Here is a 13,721-nt window from a genome sequence, read left to right as displayed (position 1 = left end):
AGCCTGGGCGACAGAGCAAGACTCTGTCTCAAAAAAAAAAAAAAAAACGAAACAAAACAAAAAAAACCACCCAAATCTCGGCTCACTGCAACCTCTGCCTCCTGGGTTCAACAGGGTTTCACCCTGTTGGCCAGGCTGGTCTTGAACTCCTGGCCTCAAGTGTCTGCTTGCCTCGGCCTCCCAAAGTGCTGGGATTACAGGCATGAGCCACCACATCCAGCCTTTGTTGTTTCTTTAATGTCAGAAGAAAAACGTGCCTGGGTTCAGGACCGGAAGTGAAGAGGTGGCATTTAAGCATTTCAGCCCTGAAGCAGTGTTGTCGCCTGTCGGCCTGAGAGCACGCTGCCTGTAGATGGCGCTGTGTCCTAACATACTCGGGATGCACCTGGATCAGCCTCGGGGCACACACTCAGCGAAGCTGTCAAGTGCATGTGCCGAAACAGGTGATTTGTGGCCCGGTGGGGCAGGCAGCATTTCTGAGAACGGCGTAACATCACCAACTGGCTGCAGAGGAAGGGCACCTCCACTACTGGGGTGGTCCTCGGGCCCCTGTGTCTTTTGGTTTGCATCTTGGATTGGAACATTCCCAAGTCCAGCTGAAGATGGGACTTGGCCAAGTCGGCTCCCTGGCCTGGGGCTTCCTTGAGCCCTGTCGAGCGCCTGTGGGTTCAGGGGTGGGTGTTCTTGGTTGAATCTTGACTGTGGGATTCTGCACTCACGTGGGCAACTGAACTGAGTCCCAGAATGCATTTCACTTACACATATGGTTCCGAGACTCACAACCCAAACTGTGAAAAGATGGGCCAACATCACAGACACCGTTCAGGGAGAGAACATCATTTTCATAGGGATAATTGCGCAGTTTTGTGTGAAATTCACACAGGTCAACCCAGTACTTTAATGGAGCGATGGGATCTCTTTCCTGATTTTCCACCCATCCCTTTCCTGCAAAGACCAGACCATCTCCACTGCAGCTCTGAACCTGTGTCTTGGCCACTGGGAGCATCACGCCTGGCACTGCCCCCTGCCCAGGACTTCACAGCAACCCTCATTGGGCAGGAGATGCACAGTGAGACGAGGTCGCCTGCCTGGATTACAGGCCTCTGAGATTGTTCATGCTGCTACAACGAAATACTTTAGACTGGGAAATTGATAAACAACCAAAATGTATTTCTCACAGTTGTGGAGGCTGTGAGTCCAAGTTCAAAGTGCCAGTAGATTTGGTGTCTGAGGGCCTGTTTCCCATAGAGGGCACTTTAGTGTCTTGTGTGGTGGACGGGACTGACAAGCTCCCTCAAGCCTCCCTCACCAGGGCGCAGCTCGGGCCCTAACCACCTGGTGTCCCTCACCAGGGCGCCGAGCCCATTCAGCAGGGCAGAGCTCTCGGGCCCTAACCACCTGGTGGAGGCCCCGCCTGCTAATTCTAGCACCTTGGTGGTCAGGTTTCAGCATAGGAATTTTGGAGGTATAAACGTTCACAGCCCCTAGGCTGACCACAGAGCACTGGCATCCAGGCTGCCCTGTGCCCAGGTGCCACACAGTGGGTCTGGTGAGGAGGAGAGCAGCGCTCTGCTTGGGACCCGTCCTGTGAGGATGAACCAGAGTGAAGTCTGTTCCCTACAGCCCTCAGCTTCAGCTCACAGGGAAAGCTTCCGCTGGGGGCTGCCTTCTGTATTTTTCATTGTAAAAGGTGGCACACCTAGCGAGTCACTTGATTTTCAACAAGGGTGCCAAGTTCATCAGAGAAAGTATCTTTTCACAAAGAAACTGATGCTTGACAGTGCACACCATGTGCAGAATTCAGCTTGACTGGACCATATTCCTAAATGTAAAAGCCTAAAATTTAAATTACATAGATTCTAAGCCTTAAAAAATATGAACTTAAATCCTGCACTAATGCCACTGAACTATACACCTAAAAATAGATAAAATGGAAAATATTATGTTTTATATTTTGTAACACAATAAACAAAAGTAGAAATTTGCTTTCTGAAAGATACTGTTAAAAGAATGAAAAGCTGGCTGGGCGTGGTGGCACACGCCTGTAATCCCAGCACTTTGGGAGGCCGAGGTGGGTGGATCATGAGGTCAGGAGATCGAGACCATCCTGGCTAACATGGTGAAATCCCGTCTGAAAATCCAGAAAAATTAGCTGGCCGTGGTGGCGGGCGCCTGTAGTCCTAGCTACTCGGGAGGCTGAGGCAGGAGAAGGCAGAGCTTGCAGTGAGCTGAGATCGCACCACTGCACTCCAGCCTGGGCGACAGAGCGAGACTCCATCTCAAAAAAAAAAAAAAAGGATAAGCCACAGATTGACAGAAGATATTTGCAAATAACGTACCTGGTAAAGATTTGTATCCAACAGATATATTAAAAACTCTCCAAACCCAGGAGGAAAAGCAACCTGATTTTTAAAATGAGTAAGACTCATACAGTGAAACTATGAAAAATTTTTTAAAGAAAGAAGATATAAATAAATGGAAAGATGTCATATGTTCATGAATTGGAAAACTTAGTCTTGTTAAGGTGGCAATACCCCCTAAATTGATGTACAACTTCAACGCAGTGCCTATCAGATTCCAGCTGTGTTTTTGTAGAAATTGACCAGCTAAAATTTATATGTAAATGCAAGGGACTCAGGGCAGACAGAACAGTCTTGAAGAAAAAAGATTTATACTTCCCAATTTCAAAACATACTACAAAACCACAGTAGTAATCCAGACTGTGCGGGGCTGGCCCAGGGACAGGCATAGAGATCAGTGGAATGGAGGTGATAGTCCACAAGTGAACCCTTCCATTTATGGGCAAGTGATGGTGAACAAGGATGTCAAGATATCCATGGGGGAAGAATAGTCTTCAAGAAAGGTGCTAGGACCACTGGATATCCACGTGCACAAGAAGGAATTTCAGCCAGCTGTGGTGGCTCATGCCTGTAATCCCAGCACTCTGGGAGGCTGAGGCAGGCAGATTGCATAAGTCCACATAGTGAAACCCCCATCTCTACTAAAAATACAAAAAATTGGCCAGGCATGGTGGTATGTGCCTGTAATCCCAGCTACTCGGAAGGCTGAGGTGGGAGAATCACCTGAGTCCAGGAGGTGGAAGCTGCAGTGAGCTGAGATCATGCCATTGCACTCCAGCCTGGGCAACCAGAGTGAGACCCTGTCTCAAACGAAAGGAATTTGGACCCCTACCTCACACTATATTCAAGAATTAACTCAAAATGCATCAGCTGGGTACAGTGGCTCACACCTGTAATCCCAGCACTTTGGATGGCTGAGGCAGGTGGATCACTTGAGGTCAGGAGTTTGAAACTAGCCTGGCCAACATGGTGAAATCCTGTCTCTAATAAAAATACAAAAACAATTAGCCAGGCATCATATCATGGCAGGTGCCTATAGTCCCAGCTACCTGGGAGCCTGAGGTGGGAGAAACGCTTGAACCCGGGAGGCAGAGGTTGCAGTGAGCCAAGATCACACCATTGCACTCCAGCCTGGGCGACAGAGTGAGACTCCCATCTCAAAAGAAAAACAAACAAACAATCTTGAAATTGATCAGATATCTGCATCTGTGAGCTAAGATGATAAAACTCTTAGGAGAAAATGGGCCAATCTTATGACCTTGGGTTAGGCAGGGGTTTCTTAGATGTGACACCAAAAGCACAGGCTACAAAAGGTAAGTTTTTCTGGACCACAGCAACATTTTACACTTTTGTGCTCCAAACAGTGCCATCAAGAAAGCGAAACAGTAGAACAGAATATTTTTTGCAAATCATGTTTGTGATAAGGGGCGTGAATCTAGAACACATAAAGAATGCTTATAACTGAAAAATAAAGACACAAACAATCCAGTTAAAAGCTGAATTGTCCATTGCTTTGAGAACGATGCAGTCTCAGGTGCCACAGAGCTAGGGCCCGCCCACTCTAGCCCTACTCACTGCTGTCTACTTGTGCCGAGAAGTCGACCAGGAAGCCGCCTCACAGCCATGGCTTTTAAAGACACCAGAAGGACACCTCTGGAGCCGGTGGGGTGATTCCTTAAATTAGAATTACCCTGACCAGCTGCAATGTAAAATCCCTGAAGGTGTGTGCTGGCTTATCAGGGGCACGGAGAAAAAGAATCTCAAAGTGAAAGGACCAGCTCTGATGCCTGCCAAGACTTTGAGAATCAGTAAGAGAAAAACACCTTGTGAAGGTTCTCAGACACAGGATCACTTCCAGACGAGAATCCATAAGCGGTTCGTGGACCTGCCTGGTCCATCCTGGATTGTGAAGCTGATTGCTCCATTGGAATTGAGCTGCGAGCCGTGGTTGACATCACCATTGCAGATGCTTAAGCCAACTATTTTAATAAAGTGATTATCACTTGTCAGAACCAGGCATAGTGGCTCACACCTATAATTCCAGCACTTTGGGGGCTGATGTGGGAGGATCACTTGAGCCCAGGAGGTCGAGGCTACAGTGAACTATGATCGTGCCACTGCACTCTAGCCTGGGCAACAAAGCAAGACCCTTTCTCAAAAACAAAGAAGAGTGAATTGTCCAATTAAAAAATGGGCAGCGGGCTGGGCGCAGTGGCTCACGCCTGTAATCCCAGCACTTTGGGAGGCCGAGGCGGGTGGATCACAAGATCAAGAGATCGAGACCATCCTGGCTAACATGGTGAAACCCTGTCTCTACTAAAAATACAAAAAATTAGCCAGGCATGGTGGCGGACACCTGTAGTCCCAGCTACTCAGGAGGCTGAGGCCGGAGAATGGTGTGAACCCAGGAGGCGGAGCTTACAGTGAGCCGAGATCGCACCACTGCACTCCAGCCTGGGCGACAGACAGTGTGAGACTCCATCTCCAAAAAAAAAGGATAGGGATCTTTCTGAATAGATTTCTTCAAAGACACACAAGTAGCCAATAAGTACGTGATCATCATGATCATTATCACTGGTCATTAGGGAAATGTAAACCAAGCCACAATGAGACACTGCTTGATCCCCACTAGGATGGCTGGAACAAATGGAATACAACAGGGTGAAGTGTAACAGGGGAACCCACACACTGCCGGGGGAATGTGAGGTGGCGTGGCATCCACAGGAAGCAGTTGCCAGACACCCAGCACCCCCATTCTTCAGTGTTGACTTCAGGGAGGTGAACACACACATGCATGGACCCACACAGACGTTCGCAGCAGCTTCGTCTGTGACGGTCATGATGCCCGTCAGCTGGTGATCCGTTAGACTGGGGTCCATCCACTCAGTGGTGCACTGCAGAACCATCTGAGGAAGTTTATAAAGGAAAGAGGTTTAGTTGACTCAGTTCAGCATGGCTGGGGAGGCCTCAGGAAGCTTTCAATCATGGCAGAAGGTGAAGCAGGCACCTTATTTACGGGGCAGCAGGTCGGAGTGGGTGCGAGCAGGGGAAATACCAGACACATAAAACCATCAGATTTCGTAAGACGTGCTCATTATGAGAACAGCGTGGATGAAACGCCCCCAGGACCAATCACCTCCACCTGTCCCACCCTTGGCACGTGGGGCTTATGGGGGTTACAATTCAAGGTGAGATTTGGGTGGGGACACAGAGGAACATGAAGTGTGCCACACTGGGTGGATGATGCCCCCCACCACCCTCAGAGCTGCAGGCAGCGTGATCCCTCTTAGATAGCACTGGGGAAGGGGCAGAACGTACAGGGACAGAGTAAGATCCGCGGGGCCTGGGGCTGAAGGAGGGGACGCACTAGAGGAGGGCAAAGGGGAGCCTCCTGGGTGTGGGGAGCAGCTTGTATCTTGGTTGTGGTGGTGGCTGCACAGCGGCCCACACCCGTCAGAGCTCACCTGCCTGCACCCAGGCCCTCCGTGCACCCTGGTGGCCCGGATGACTACCAGCCCAGGCAAGGTGGAGTAACATCACACACACCGGTACCTGGGGGCCTGGGGTCCTCGGTGATCATCCCAAGCTCCAAGACAGAAGCTGGACTACAGCCGTGCTGAGCAGTGGGGTTTGGTGGCCGGGCGCCCGCCTCCTATTGTTCCCTCAGACTCTGGGGTCTCGGGTGCCCCCAACGGGGCAGCATGGGCCACTGCAGGGAACTCCTGCCTGGTCCTCATGCTTGCCTGGCACCCATGCAGGTCCTGGACTCGGAGCAGGACCCTGCGGAGCACATCCCCGAGGCGGAGGAGGACCTGGACCTCCTATATGACACGCTGGACATGGAGCACCCCAGCGACAGCGGCCCCGACATGGAAGACGATGACAGCGTCCTTAGCACCCCCAAGCCAAAGCTGCGGTGAGCCCTACTGGGCAGGGCGGGGCGGGAGGAACAGCCATTTCAGATGCCCTGGCCACTCTGCGGCCACTCCAGCAGACCCGTGTCCAGCTCTGGGGACGGGGTGGGCAGGGCCAGCTGCCTCAAAGCCTGGGAAGGCTCTGGTGGCTGGAAGGAGAGGTGTGGGGCTGCATTGACAGACAGCTCTCCTGTCATAGGCCAGGCGGTGTAAGCTCTGGGCTGGAGAGGACTGAGAGGGGTCCCCCAGGGTGCTGGCTGGGCTGGGCCTGGCACCCTGTTGTAGGGGATCCGTCATTGGGGGATGCCCTGGGAACTGCAGCAGGACCTCTGTCCACTCAGGTGGGGAGTAGAGCCCCCATGCTGGGTGCGCCTCCCTGAGGAGGAGGCGGCAGAGGCCGGTGGGGAGGGAGGGCAGATGTCTCTGGGGCTGGCTGGGAGGAGGGGACTGGCTCGAGGGGCCTGGCCTGGGCAGGAGGAGAAGATGCAGGGCAGACAGCTCTGTGCATGGGTCTGGATGTGGAGGCCCCGGTCAGCTGGGGGCAGGGAGGCAAGCACACCAGGCAGAAGGCACGTGCCAGGCTCTGGGCAGCTGCTGAGGAGCCAGAGACCCCAGTCGGAGCCAGAAGGCTTGGCAGACCTTTTGCTGTCATGCTTTTTTAACCTAAACAACATGAAGGTGGCCTTGCTGCATGTTGGAGGCGCGGCCCCAGTTAGCCCTGCGGCCATGCGGCAGCCTCCACCTCACCTGACCTGGCGCGGCAGCCCCAGCTCCACTTGCTGCTGCTTCAGTTGCCAGCAGCCACCATAACAGGTGACCGCAGATGTGGCCACCAAAAACAGCCTCTGTTCCTCCTGTTCTAGAGGTTGCCATCCCGAGGGTGTGGCCTCATTCTTGGCCAGGGTCTCGCTGGGCTTGGGTGGAGGTATCAGTGTCTGCCCTGACTGGGGCTCTGAGGTCACGTGGTGCAGGCCTAGTGTGGTTGTTGATGGAGTTCAGCTCCGTATGGCTACAGGACGGGGGTCTGGCTGCCCTGCGCTGCTTGGTGGCTGGCGGTCATTCTTGCCTTCTGGCAACTGTCCTCTTTTTTTTTTTTTTTGAGACGGAGTCTCGCTGTGTCGCCCAGGCTGGAGTGCAGTGGTGCTATCTTGGCTCACTGCAATCTCTGCCTCCCGGGTTCACACTATTCTCCTGCCTCAGCCTCCCAAGTAGCTGGGACTACAGGCGCCCGCCACCGTGCCAGGCTAATTTTTTGTATTTTTAGTAGAGACGGGGTTTCACCATGGTCTCGATCTCCTGACCTCGTGATCCGCCCGCCTCGGCCTCCCAAAGTGCTGGGATTACAGGTGTGAGCCATCGCGCCCGGCTGCAACTGTCCTCTTACCTTGGCCCAGGGTCCCTCCTCCACCTTCGGAACCAGCAAGGCCCGGTCAAGTCCCCCTCACACTTTGGGTCTCCCTGGCCTTCCTGCCTCATCTCTTCTGCCTTCAGCCGGAGAAAGTTCTCTGTCTTTAATGGCTCATGTGATTCCATAGGAGACACCTGTGTGGCCCAGATCATCTCCCATCTTAAACTCCGTGGTGGTGACTATATCTGCAGAGCCCTGGCCAGCTGGCATTCATAGTCTGGGGAGAGGCGTGTGCGTCTCGGGGCTATGATCTGGAATGGGCACACACTGCAGCAACGAGTTTCCGTGTAGTTTTGTCACCCAGGGTGGGGCACCAGACACTGCATAAGTCCTGTCTGTTTTTTGGGGGGGGCGGGGGAATTGTTTTTTGAGACAAGGTCTTGCTCTGTCACCCAGGCTAGAGTGTAGCTGTGCAATCACAGCTCACTGCAGCCTCAACCGCCTGGGCCCAAGCGATTCTCCCACCTCAGCCTCTTCAGTAGCTGGGACCAATGGCACACGCCACCACACCCAGCTAATTTTTATGTTTTTTGTAGAGACAGGGTCTCCCTATGTTTCCCGGGCTGATCTCAAACTCCTGAGCTCAAGCGAACCACCTGCCTTGGCCTCCCAAAGTGTTGGCACTACATGTGTGAGCCAGTGCGCCTCGCCTCCTGTCCAACTGTTTTCACTTGAAAGGTCTTTTAAGTCTTATTGAATCCGTAGGTCTCCCTTCCTCCTTCTTCTGTGTACATATTATATCAACCAGAGATGAGACATTTGGCTCGGATGGCCTGGATCGGCCAGATGGTCTGCAAGGGCCTGGTTGGTCTGGAAAGACCTGGGTGGTCCGGAAAGGTGTGGATGGTCTAGATTGGCCTGGTTGGACTGGAAAGGCGTGGGTGGTCCGGAAGGGCATGGGTGGTCCAGTAAGGTGTGGGTGGCCTGGATCAGCGTGGATGGTGTGGAAAGGCCTGGGTTGTCTGGAAAGGCCTGGATAGTCTGAATAGGCCTGGATGATCTGGAAGGGCCTGGGTGGTCTGGATGGGCCTGGTTGGTCTGGAAAGGCCTGGGTGGTCTGGAAAGGCGTGGATGGTCTGCATCTGCCTGGATGGTCTGGAAAGGCCTGGGTGGTCTGAAAAGGCATGGATGGTCCAGATTGACCTGGTTGGTCTGGAAAGGCGTGGGTGGCCTGGATCAGTGTGGATAGTGTGGAAAGACCTGGGTGGTCCAGAAAGGCCTGGATAGTCTGGGTTGGCCTGGATGGTTTGGAAGAACCTGGATGGGCCTGGTTGGTCTGGAAAAGCCTGTATGGTCTGGGTTGGCCTGGGTGGTCTGCATCTGTCTGGTGAGCCTGGAAGGGCCTGGATAGTCTGGACAGGCCTGGATGGTTTGGAAGGACCTGGATGGGCCTGGGTGGTCTGATCTGCTGGTGGGTCTGGAAGGGCCTGCTTCATCTGATGTGCCCTCGTTGTTTTGTCGAGCATGTTCGCCTGTTTGCTGCAGGCTGACTGCAGATCCCAGGGCTGCCCTCCAGCAGGATTGGCCCGTGGAGCTCTCCCCAGAGCCCCTTCATGTTTCCGGCAGCCTTGCCTGGAGCTAAGGCCATGAGTTTCAGGGATGTGTGTTTCCTGCAGCTGATATCAGGGTGGGTGGAAGAGCCAGGAAGGGGCAGCCAGGTCGGCCCAGGGCTTGGCGTTGCCAGCTCCAGAATTGTTCTGTGCCCTGTGCTGCGGTTGGCGCGAGCAGGGTGTGCACTGACATGGGCTCTTCTCTGGACCCAGCTCTACTCTGCCGTTGGATTCTCCAGTCTGTCCCTCCAGGTGTGGTGGGAGAACTGCGCTTCCAGTGCAAGAAGGGTCCTGGAAATTAATGTTTCCCCCTCCCCTGTTCCCTGAGCCAGGCCGTACTTTGAAGGCTTGTCACACTCGAGCTCGCAAACGGAGATCGGGAGCATCCACAGCGTCCGCAGCCACAGGGAGCCCCCCAGCCCGGTGAGTGGGGCCACACTGATCTCCCAGAGCAGACCGTGGTCCGACTGGGCTGTGGTGTGGCCCACATCTCCCAGCACGGCCTGGGCCCAGGGCCCTGCCCAGCTGTCTTGGAGCCACTCTGCGCCCGCTATCTAGCACACTGCCACGCAGCTGCCCCGGGCCTCCCCTGAGCCCCAGCATCCCCAGCCCAGAAGTCAGTGCCTTGGCACCTGTAGCTGAGCACAAGCTGATTCCCATCTCCTCCCCCACAGGCTGACGCGCCCGAGAAGACGCGGTCCCTGGGAGGCAGGCAGCCGAGCGACAGTGTCTCTGACACGGTGGCCCTCGTAAGCAGGCTCGGGCCACACCCACCCGTTCCACACACCAGGCACGCCAATGCTGCCTTTAAGGGTCTGACCCAGAGGGGTGGGACTCACATGTAGGTCCTCATGTCACACCTGGTGTGCAGAGGTGGGGTCAGCCCTCAGGGGTGTCCAGGCCGCTGGATGGTCAGAGTATCCCAAAATTCACTCCACCTTTGGGGTCAGGGGACCTGGATTCCCCCACCCCCAGGGTCAGGGCACACTGGATTCCCCCACCCCCAGGGTCAGGGCACACTGGATTCCCCCCACCCCCAGGGTCAGGGCACACTGGATTCCCTCACCCCCAGGGTCAGGGCACACTGGATTCCCCCCACCCCCAGGGTCAGGGCACACTGGATTCCCCCACCCCCAGGGTCAGGGCACACTGGATTCCCCCACCCCCAGGGTCAGGGCGCCTGGACCCCCCACCCTCAGGGTCAGGGCACCTGGATTCACCCCACCTTCAAGGTCAGGGCACACTGGATTCCCCCCACCCCCAGGGTCAGGGCGCCTGGACCCCCCCACCCTCAGGGACCTCCAGGTGCCCCAGACTCACCCCACCTTCAGCGTCAGGGTGCCTGGACTCATCCCACCTTCAGGGTCCAGATGCCCCAGACTCACCCCACCTTCAGGGTCAGGGTGCCTTGATTCCACCCGCCCTCAGGGTCAGGATGCCTGGACTCACCCCACCCTCAGGGTCCGGGTGCCCTGGACTCACCCCACCCTGAGGGTCCAGGTGCCCCGGAGTCACCCCACCTTCAGGATCAGGGTACCTGGACTCACCCCACCATCAGGTGGATGGCACCCAGGAATGCCTGGTTCCCCCTACTGCATTGCATGGGGTCTCCTTAGTTAGGGGGTCCTGGGCCCAGGGCAGGTCAGGTCCTGGGAGGCTGGGTGCTGGTTACCCTGCATGGCCTGGATGGGAGCCCTGTGGTTGGAACTGAGCTCAGCTAGGCTTCCTGGTCAGTGTATGGCCGGGTCCACATATAGGAGCCACAGCCTAGAGAGGCCTAAACCCTCACCCAAGCCAGAGGCCACATGGCTGGAGAGGCTGCAGCACGGGTGCGGTTTCCATGGGAGGCTCCAGGGATGTCTGTGGTCAGCAGGGTGTGCCGGGCCCGAGGGAGCAGCCTGGACAGCCTGAGGACAGCCCCGAGGCTGAGGCCTCCACCCTGGACGTGTTCACAGAGAGGCTGCCGCCCAGCGGGCGGATCACCAAGACAGAGTCCCTTGTCATCCCCTCCACCAGGTGATGGGGCTGGGTGGCTGGGCAGGTTGGCGATGCAGCTGTTAGGGGAGGGGCCATCTGGGGCATGAGTCGGGGTGGGTGCCTGTCAGACCAGCCTGATGAGTTCCCTTGGGTGTAGACAGCAGACTCAGGGCCTCATCCCTCTTCTTAAAAAGGAGAAGCAAACCCCCTGCCCCAGCAGTGGGTATCAAGCCTGCAGCCCCACATTCCGCCCCACGTGTTTGAGGGCAGGGCCAGGCGTGTCTGCCCTTCTGCAGCTGCCCCCACAGCCCCCTGAGTAGCCCCTGCCTCAGCCAAAACACACACATCCACCAGCTTGATTCTTCCAGGATATCAATTTCATGTTTCTGTGATATTTGAGATTTTTCCAAAGCAGTGAGTCTGGGCACTGACTTTCACCTTACGGCGGCACCCAGGTGCCTGTGTCCGCGCTCTGGAGCCAGGTCGCCCTGGCAGCCTCAGCGCCCTGCACTGGCCTATACCTGGCTCTGCCCAGCTCCTGGCCCGGGCAGGGAGGGTGAGCTCAGTCCTCACGGTGGTTCCAAGGCTCCTGGCCTGGCTTGTAGTCTCACAGGCAGAGCTGCGTGGGGTCCCACTGGGGGCACGGCCTCTCTTGTACTCAGCTGCTGCTATGGTCCTCCCACGGCTGGTGGCCTCTCTGTGTGGCCTGTGTTCCCACTGCCCATCAGTCGGCCCTGTGCTCACCCTTCCCTGTCCCCACCACAATGTGTAGGCCACTGCAGGCCTGCCCCTGCCCCTGCCCCTGTTCCTGCTGCTGCAGCCACTCAGCCTGTCCTGGTCTCCAATAGGTCCGAGGGGAAGCAGGCTGGCCGACGGGGCCGGAGCACGTCCCTGAAAGAGCGGCAGGCAGCGAGGCCCCAGAATGAGCGGGCCAACAGTCTGGACAACGAGCGCTGCCCGGATGCCCGGAGCCAGCTACAGGTGCAGGTGCAGGTGGGGGTGGAGGGCGTAGCATGACCAGGAGGCAGGGCTCGTGGTCACCGTGGCACCAACCAGGGCAGGGCAAAGAGAAGTGCAGGGGGCCAAGGTTGCTGGGAGCATGCAGAGCATGCCTGGGCTTTGGAGGGCGCCTGCTGCGCAGCAGGGCGGCTGGGTCACGGGTTGGTTTGTCAGGAAGGCCATGTGGACCCCAGGGCGAGTTCTGGTCCTTCTGCTGCCCTCCCTGGTCCAGGGCGGCCTCATTGCTTGGCTGATGTAGCCCAGGGGTGGTCTCCAAGCTGACCAGCTCTCTTCCTGCCACTGAGCCTCTGCACAGCTGCAGGGGAGCAGGGGCACTGCAGACAGCAGGGCTGGGGCGGTGGGGATGGGCGCTGTGCGTCTCTTCTGGGTGTGGACAGGGCTGTGTGCCTCCAGATCCCCAGGAAGACTGTGTATGACCAGCTTAACCACATCCTCATCTCCGATGACCAGCTTCCCGAAAACATCATCCTCGTCAACACCTCGGACTGGCAGGGGCAGGTAGAGGTGCCGTCTCGTGGAGTGGAGGGCCGGGGTGTAGGACAGAGGAGAGTGCCCCCAACCTGGCACACCCAGGTGCCGGAGCTGCAGGCTGTGGTTTGCCTGGACGTGCCTGGGGTCTCTGGAGACCCTGAGAGCTTTGGTGAGGGTCAGGTGCTGGGGGTGGCCCAGGCGGCTGTGCTGAAGTCCGCGTCTGCCTGTCCCCTGCCAGTTCCTCTCCGACGTCCTGCAGAGGCACACGCTGCCCGTGGTGTGCACGTGCTCTCCCGCAGACGTCCAGGCAGCCTTCAGCACCATCGTCTCACGGATACAGAGATAGTGAGTTGGGCTCCACCCTGTACTCACCGCCCAAGTACCCCTCGGGGTCCCTGCACCCCACCTCTGCCCATTGCTCTGGGGCTGGGCGCGTTCTGCACCTGGGGCCGTGGCTGGTGTCCACAGAGGCTGACCCATGGGCTCCTCGCAGCCTGGCCTGCCCTCAGTTGTGGGCGGGAGCAGCAGCCTGGCAGGTGTCCTGCCACACTGGAGGGGTGGCCGCCTGGCCCGTCCTTGGAAGCCTGGGCCGAGGTCATGACTGTGTGGCCCCTCAGCCTGGGCACGTTCGGGCATGTGGGGGTCCTGGGTTTGGGCAGCTCCAGGGCAGTTGTGGCATGAGCGGCCACAGGCACAGAGCCCCCTGGGCTCACACTGGCATCCTTGGACGGAGGACGGCTCCCCTGAGGCGTCTGTCCCCTCTCCGTCCCACCTGCCTCTGGATTGCAGCTGCAACTGCAATTCCCAGCCCCCGACCCCCGTGAAGATCGCCGTGGCGGGAGCGCAGCATTACCTCAGCGCCATCCTGCGGCTCTTCGTGGAGCAGCTATCCCACAAGACGCCCGACTGGCTCGGCTACATGCGCTTCCTGGTCATCCCGCTGGGTGAGCACCGCGCCGTCCACCTGGGCCTGGGCACAGATGCCATGGGTGGTGTGGTGTGGCGTGGCGTGACGTGGTGT

General features: G+C 57.0%; 1 protein-coding gene across 8 annotated transcripts in view; it reads left to right on the top strand.

The window, feature by feature from the left end:
• The window catches only part of LOC105489860 (phosphofurin acidic cluster sorting protein 2), a 107,066-nt gene that overhangs the window by 81,812 nt on the left and 11,533 nt on the right, over nucleotides 1-13,721 (top strand). For 5 of the 8 annotated variants that reach the window (XM_071099452.1, XM_071099453.1, XM_011755054.3 and 2 more), the window contains 8 exons: nucleotides 6,119-6,276; nucleotides 9,565-9,655; nucleotides 9,907-9,981; nucleotides 11,106-11,248; nucleotides 12,058-12,196; nucleotides 12,623-12,727; nucleotides 12,939-13,045; nucleotides 13,490-13,644. In XM_071099452.1, the coding sequence (XP_070955553.1) occupies nucleotides 6,119-6,276; nucleotides 9,565-9,655; nucleotides 9,907-9,981; nucleotides 11,106-11,248; nucleotides 12,058-12,196; nucleotides 12,623-12,727; nucleotides 12,939-13,045; nucleotides 13,490-13,644 (973 nt within the window). The remainder of the gene's footprint in view (nucleotides 1-6,118; nucleotides 6,277-9,564; nucleotides 9,656-9,906; nucleotides 9,982-11,105; nucleotides 11,249-12,057; nucleotides 12,197-12,622; nucleotides 12,728-12,938; nucleotides 13,046-13,489; nucleotides 13,645-13,721) is intronic. The other 3 variants (XM_011755057.3, XM_011755053.3, XM_011755056.2) reach the window with 1 other exon arrangement.

Source organism: Macaca nemestrina, chromosome 7, assembly GCF_043159975.1.
Source record: "Macaca nemestrina isolate mMacNem1 chromosome 7, mMacNem.hap1, whole genome shotgun sequence".
Taxonomy (NCBI): domain Eukaryota; kingdom Metazoa; phylum Chordata; class Mammalia; order Primates; family Cercopithecidae; genus Macaca; species Macaca nemestrina.
This window is presented reverse-complemented; position numbering and strand designations above follow the sequence as displayed.